The sequence below is a fragment of the Nicotiana tabacum genome, chromosome 4 (genome assembly GCF_000715075.1).
Source record: "Nicotiana tabacum cultivar K326 chromosome 4, ASM71507v2, whole genome shotgun sequence".
Classification (NCBI taxonomy): Eukaryota; Viridiplantae; Streptophyta; class Magnoliopsida; order Solanales; family Solanaceae; genus Nicotiana; species Nicotiana tabacum.
In genome coordinates, this window is record NC_134083.1 from 138119011 (window position 1) to 138126242 (window position 7232).

At 36.1% G+C, this 7232-nt stretch overlaps 2 protein-coding genes across 2 annotated transcripts; one reads left to right on the forward strand and one right to left on the reverse strand.

The window, feature by feature from the left end:
* The first annotated feature begins 335 nt into the window (after window positions 1-335).
* On the forward strand, window positions 336-2406 carry LOC107763931 (CRIB domain-containing protein RIC4). The gene is made up of 3 exons (XM_016582441.2): window positions 336-602; window positions 1072-1224; window positions 1991-2406. Exons 1-3 carry the CDS (start codon window positions 470-472, stop codon window positions 2155-2157), a joined length of 453 nt encoding a protein of 150 aa, XP_016437927.1. The 5' UTR covers window positions 336-469; the 3' UTR covers window positions 2158-2406.
* On the reverse strand, window positions 1990-5537 carry LOC107763932 (L-ascorbate oxidase homolog). The gene is made up of 2 exons (XM_016582442.2): window positions 4051-5537; window positions 1990-3375 (listed from the first exon to the last, which is right to left on the reverse strand). Exons 1-2 carry the CDS (start codon window positions 5421-5423, stop codon window positions 3075-3077), a joined length of 1674 nt encoding a protein of 557 aa, XP_016437928.1. The 5' UTR covers window positions 5424-5537; the 3' UTR covers window positions 1990-3074.
* Window positions 5538-7232: the final 1695 nt, after the last annotated feature.

Genomic DNA, 7232 nt, shown 5'->3' on the forward strand with positions numbered 1-7232 from the left:
ACACTTCCTGCGTTCCGGTTCAGATTTTGAGAGTTAAATGAATTCAACTTTTTTATATGCCTTTTAAATATTTTAAATTATTTATTATTATGACTTATGATACTTTTGACATAGTTCGAAATATGTAAATTTTATAATTTCAAAATACTTAAGTATTGTATGTCCAAATACATGATCAAAATTAATAGGTTTGAATCTTGAAAAGCTAAAAGTTTCGTCAGCTTAAGATTTGATATTGACTATCAACGTATTATTATTATTATTATTAGGAGTACTATAACTTAACAATAAAGGCAAAAGACAACAACTACTATAACAAACCCTTCCCAACTCTCTAACTTCCCTCAACATTATACTTCCAACTACCATTTCTTCTCCCCCTCTCACCACAAAGGAACAAGAATATCTACATTCTTGATATATATATACTCGTGGATTCTTGTGTGTATTCTTAGTTTGTTTGATCAAAATGAGGGATAGAATGGAAAAATTTGTACTTCTTCCATTTTCTGTTGGTTGCATCTCTGAATCAAGTGTTGCAATTGGTCAACAATATCATCATAAAAGATCAAGCCCTCATGAATCCAACTTAACTCCCACAAGTCTCTCTTGCTCTTTCTTTCTCTTCTTCCCTCTCCCTTACACTACACACACCTCATTTATAATTATTTGTAGGATTTATAATTTCTATACTGGCAATGTAACATAATTTTTACACTACTAGATCAAGATAACATACATGTGGTTGTCCATAAAAAGCATGAAAAATAAGAGAAGGGGAACCTTGGCGTAACTGGTAAAGTTGTTGCTATGTGACCAGAAGGTCACGGGTTCGAGCCGTAGAAACAGCCAAAAATGCATGGTAAGGCTGCGTACGATAGACCCTTGTGGTCCGACCTTTTTCGGACCCCGCGCATAGTGAAAGCTTAGTGCATCAGGTTGTCCTTTTACTAGCTATAACAAATTAAAATACCCTGATAATGTAAATATTCTTTACACTGTCCGCACATATAAAAGTCAAATCCTTTGTGTAGAACAGCTATGTTGTAGTTAATATTTTCCATAATGCAGGGAGCCAAGAAGGAAAAGATGAGGAGGAGGAACAAGAAGAAGGAGAGGATGATGACAGAATTTCAAGTTTGAAGAGTCCTAATTTAAGCCTTATGTCACTTCCCAAGTTTCAGAGGCTTTTCAAGAATTTCAAGAACTTGTCCCACTTATTTGGTGAGTCTCCAGTTTACCATATATGTTAAATCTCTTATTCTTGTTTGAACAACTTTTGGTGTTCATCACTTGCTAGGGAATTCAAATGCTTGAAATGAATTAAAAAAAGTTATCTTCTAGCTCAATGGAAAGCAAGGAAAGTACATAAATTTATAGCTAAGCAAGTTTCCTGGTTTCATTCTGTTTGCATTGAATTAGTTTGTTACTCAAGATAAAACTGATCAATTAATATATATATATATATATATATTTCAATTTATTATGTCGTAGAAATTAGAACAAAGAAGAAAGAAAAGCTGAAAGCTGACCCAATACCTGAGCCGACCCAGGTATTGTATCGGTTTAGGTTGGTTGAGTTCTAACTATATTGGTCTAGGTTTTTAAAAAGTATTTTAATTATTTTTCTAAAATTAAGCCTGCAACGTCATTAAACCTCACCGAAAAATATAAAATTCGGTGAAAATGACCATTGAAGCTAAATAGATAAAGTAAAGTGACTTTTGAAAGACAAAAAAAATATATGACTTTTGACGGGCCAAGTATCTCAGTGATCATCTGAGCTATCAATTCCAATAGTAAGTGCGAAAGAAGTAAAAATCTTAACTTTTGAATAGATTGGGGATATGTTACTTTCCTTTCCTCTAAGGTCAAGACTTTCACGGTTCAAACTCATGATCTATATGTCACACAAAGACTGTAACATCACAAAATTATTTATGTAATTGAATACTTTACTAACTATAATAAGGTTATGTAATATTTGCAGTGGATAAGGATGAAATGGAGGATGAGGAGATGATGGGGATGGAAATAGGAGTTCCAACAGATGTGAAGCATGTGACTCACATAGGAATAGATGGTGCCTCTACTTCGATCCTTTCTAGGAGTTGGGAACATCTCAAAACCCCTGATTTCCTTACTCTCTCTTCTTAATTAACATTATTATATATTCTGATTTTCCACTGTCAAATGACTCAATTTGCAAGAAGGAAATGTTAAGTGTCTTTAATTAGTGTCAAAATGTATGTATAAGGCTTTGGGATTATTCCAAAAACTTTGTTGTTTGTACAATGATGGCTTCTTAATTGCCTTCTTGTTTGTGAGGTGTGGGTAAAACATCCAAATGAGATCTACTCTCTCCGTCCCAATTTATGTGAAGGTGTTTGGATTTCGAGAGTCAAACTAATCCTTCTTTGACCGCGATTCTTTTATGTGTCTTTTAAATATTTTTGAATTATTAATTAATGTGACTTATAGTATTTTTTACGTAATTTCTTAATATGTTAATTTTATCTCAAATTCTATGAAAATTAAAAAGTTTGAATCTCGATAAACGAAAAGTGACATAAATTGGTACGGAGGGATCCAATATCATTCTTTGAGTACTCTTATCATTTGAAAATAAATGAAAAAATGAAACCCAAGTGCAAAGAAGAGAAATAACAAAGTTAAAAGGTACAAAGGAGGATGGAAAACATTCATTGTCCTCTTATTTATAAGTGATGATTTGTTCAATGCATTCAGAAACAAATAACAAAATTATTTCTTGACTAAGCTATTTAAAAGAAAAAAATAGAAGGAATTTCATTCTGCATGTACAAAAGGCTGGCCAATGTGTTGGGGAATAGTAAACCAAGAATTTGAGATTTTTGTCACCCAAAACTTGAAGTCACCCAAAACTCTTCAATCCCCTTATACAAACATGGATTTCTTGTCAATTTTTTTTTCCTTTTTTTTTTGGGGGGGGGGGGGGGTTTATGCTATCTTCATTCTAACTCAGAATATTAAGCCCTACATGAGTTAGGAGCAAAAAAAATTATTCTGAAATCATACATAAGAATATTAATGTTTTATACGGAATAAGGTTTTGGAAGAGGCATGTCCTTGATAATACCACACAAGATATCATTGTCAGGCATATTGTATTCATCTTTCAAATCTCTTTTTGGAGAGAGGACACTGAAGTAAAGCTGTTGTCCTAAGTATTGCCTTTCAAGAGAGTTTGACCTTAAGTTCCAAAGGCCAGCATTGTCAATAGTAGTCATGATTGCTGCCCATGAATTAGGATAAACTTGGATGGTATTCCTTGACACTGCATCAAGCAAGTTGTAGTTCTTCCTCTTCTCTGCTGTCCATTTCCCTGGTTCAATCCTACATATATACACCATGTCATTTCATTAAAATTTAAACATGATAGATTCACAATTAATTTAACATTTTTATACTAAAATTATTGTACTATTAAAATTATGGATTCAGGTCTAATATTTGTTAGAATTTTAGTGGATATTCACACACGCGCGCGCTCACACATATATATACACACACGCTACGCGTCAAAATACTGTAAACTACATCCATCACTGACTAATAGTGACGCATGTACAACTTTAGGGATCAGAGGCAGATGTAGTGCAAAAGTTATAGGTTCATTCGAACCTAATAACTTTGACTCAAACACTGTATATAAGTTAAAAAGTTCACTAAATGAGTACAAATCAGAATTCTGTGGGCTCTAGTTGAATTTTGGGCTCGAGCCTATAATGTTCAGATCTTAGATCCGTCTATGTTAGGGATGGATTTGAACCCATAATTTTGTTTATTTAGCCATAAATATATTCGTGAAAACCTATAAAAATTGAATTACTATGTTCTAATCTCATATTTTCAAAGAATTCAAATCCTTAGCTTGAACCTATTTAAATCAAATTTTGAATTTGACTCTAGTAAAGTTAGTAATGTAAAGTGGCGAACATAGCATTCTTGAGTATGATTAAAATATTCTAAATTAAAGGGAGAGTAGAGGTTTGGACAAAAGGTACTTACGCAACAGCAAAGAAAGAGTATCCAGCCAAGTGAAAAGATTGAACACTCTTCTCGTGGTTCTCAAAGATGATCTCCACAAAGTTGCGATAAGTGCCATTTACTACATTTGGTGCAAGTGTAATCTTCTCTTCTGTTTTAGCAGTTGGAGCTTCATAATCATCCTTAATAATATCATACTTGAAAACCTTGTCAGCAACACTATAGTACTCAGCCAACTTAATTGGAGTCTCAGGATTCACATGTGAAACACCGTTGATTGCATATCGAAGCTTTCCATCCACTGATCCCGCCGTGTTCACTAGTTTTATGGTACGCGTGATGTTGATCTGGCCGTAGTGGTAGGATCCCTGTGGATTAGGTCTAGCTGCACTTGCTGTCAAATTCCAACGGAATGAGCGGAACTGGTTAAGTGACCAAGCCCAACCGATTGGAGCCTTTGGCAATTCTAATGAGGCCGGGGCGCCTTTGCCATTGCCGTAACGGATAGTGGCGGTAGCAGTGTGTGGTTCCTTTGTGAATCGCGTGGAGGCCACGAGGAAGTAATCCTTAGGGTCCTTATCAGCAGTTACCAGAACAGACATACACTGTCCGAGGTGAACATCAAGTGAATCGTACATGTTTTGTACGGTGTGAGATCCTTCGATCTCAACTAATTTCATGATGTGTCCTTGGATTCTAACGTTGATAGAATCCTTCATGCCAACGTTACAAAACCTGTACCTATACGTCTTTCCAGGGGTCATAGTGAACATTGGCTCGTCCTTGTTATCGCCTTTGCCACTTTTGCCATTGATGATGACTCCGTTGGGCCTTCCCGCGGAGCGCCCACTATCCAAAAGCTTCCTCAATTGGGAATGACTTTTGGTGTACCAATCACTTACAAGGACGAAGAATTCGTCTGCAGGGTTAACATCAAAGGGGATGGGAATCAATGCGCGACTATGGACACTTATCCCACCATACCCACCCGCTGCACGATGCAAAGCTGTGGTGGGGTAATAGTAAAAGCTTCCAATTTGATCCTTGACCTGGAATTGATACGTAAAATTGCTCCCGGGAGGAATGGGACAATTGGTGCCAAGGGTACCTTCTTGCCACGAATTCTTCCTCTGTTGGACACCGTTCCATGTAAAAAGGAACGGCTCGTCCAACTGATTGAAGACATTGACAACAATATTATTGTTGGAGGTGCCATTAATTATAGGTCCGGGAAATTGGCCATTGATCAAAATAACTTGTTGGGGTACACCAAGGGTAGAGATAGTGCCATAAGTGACTTTCCATTCAAAAAACAAAAAAGGATCTCCTCCTTTTACTAGTGATGTTGAAAGACACAATGTCAGCAACACAAGAACAAATCTCAACTTTTCCATATTCAATTTTCGTTTTTGTCTTCTTTTTTTTTTGGTTTCTTAGTTTGATTTTAATAGAAACAATAGAAGAGTTTTCTATTGACAAAAAGGACAATCAAAGAAATGATTGTGCATTCTGTTGAGAGGGACTGCCCTTTTATTTATGTAAGTTGTGGTATGTTGAGCTTGTTAAGATTGGTGATTGATGGCCAGACAAAAATAGCCGTGAAAATTTCATGAATTATCCGCAAGCGTCGTTTGCTCATGGTCTTTGCTATTGCTTCCTTCTTGCGGTTTTCCTTTGTCGTCTTTTCTTTTAACCCCCATAGACGAACCTATTAAATTTTTCTTTAAAATTTAAGTTACAAAATATCATTACGTATAAAAACAAAACTTTGTAAAATTATACTACTTATTTTTGAAAATCAGAAAAATATCAAATCGTTCAAAAGGGGATCGGAGCCTTGGAGCAATGGTAAAGTTGTCTATGTAGTTCGACTGTAGAAGCAGCCACTAGTGCTTGTATTGGGGTAGACTGTCTACATCACACCCCTTGGGGTGCGGCCCTTCCCCGGACACTGTGTAAACACCGGATACCTTGTGCACCGGGCTATCCTTTATTTTCAAATCTAAAAAAAATATTCAATCGTTCTTTTTATACACGATTCAAGTTATAACTCATGCTTGATGGTTTACAAGAAACTTAAGATTGATCCTTCATTCGACCAAAGCTCGTGTTAATGACTAATAAGAGTATTGTAAACATGAATGTGGCCCAAAGACATATTCATGCCCAATCCGCAAGAGCTGAAGAGAAGGCCCAACAATAAGTGTTGACCCGGTTCAGTTAGCTTTAAGACTAAGCATTTCATTATTCATTGTATTGTAGAAAATAAAAGCATGGTTGATTACATTTTTGTACAGACAATTCATTTTACAAGAAACAGAAAATATCTCTCTCTCTCTCTCTTCGCTCATTTCCTTCTTTGTTCAGTCTTAGGGTTTTCCCCCAAATTTCATCCTCTACCTCGAATCTCTGTGTTCTAACATGGTATCAGAGTGGTGAGTTCGACAGTCATCATCTTTCGCATTCAACCGATCCTACCCTTGTTGGTTTTCACTGGTGGTATTTTTCTAGCGACATCAATTTTTGGTTCACAAAAATTAGGGTTTTCTTCACATTTCTCTGATTTTCTCACAAGACGTTTGATTCTTCGGATTGTAGAGAAAGTACGGCACAATTTCTATTTCCATTTTCTGCTTTGTGGTTTATTGTGATAGTTCAGTGATATTTTTGATTATTACTAGTGGATGTTGTCGATTTATTGCCTCTTGTATCATCATTTACTACACAATAAGTACTATTTGTGCTACTACTTCGCATGCTACACGATCTTCATCTTATGGGTCCGAGGGCTTTACTCTGTTTTCTATTGATCCTTCACACCATTTCTATATTTATCCGCCCGATAACCCTAATTATCTTTTGGTTTCACCTCATTTCGATGGTCAAGGTTTTGTTGCTTGGAGGCGAAACATGCTTATTGCTCTATCTGCGAAAAACAAGCTAGGGGTTGTAACTGGAAGGAATCCCCAACCAAGTCCCGATTCTCCTTATTTCTTCTCTTGGGAGAGATGCAATGACATGCTTATTGCATGGACTAATTCCCTGACTCGAGACATCTTTGTTAGTCTCATAGAGTATAATACATCTAAGGACATCTGGCGTGATCTAAATGAAATGTTTGGTCAATCAAATGGTTCAAAATATATTCAAATCCAGAGGGAAATCAGCGCCACTAGTTAAGGGTCCTCAGACGTTGCTACATA

Bases quoted from the DNA above. Each gene is read 5' to 3' on its own strand.
- LOC107763932 (XM_016582442.2), bottom strand. From the start codon at position 5,423: ATGGAAAAGTTGAGATTTGTTCTTGTGTTGCTGACATTGTGTCTTTCA. The intron at 3,376-4,050 runs GTAAGTACCTTT...GTATATATGTAG, and splicing joins TACTCTTTCTTTGCTGTTGC to GATTGAACCAGGGAAATGGA.
- LOC107763931 (XM_016582441.2), top strand. From the start codon at position 470: ATGAGGGATAGAATGGAAAAATTTGTACTTCTTCCATTTTCTGTTGGT. The intron at 603-1,071 runs GTCTCTCTTGCT...TCCATAATGCAG, and splicing joins ATCCAACTTAACTCCCACAA to GGAGCCAAGAAGGAAAAGAT. The intron at 1,225-1,990 runs GTGAGTCTCCAG...TAATATTTGCAG, and splicing joins GAACTTGTCCCACTTATTTG to TGGATAAGGATGAAATGGAG.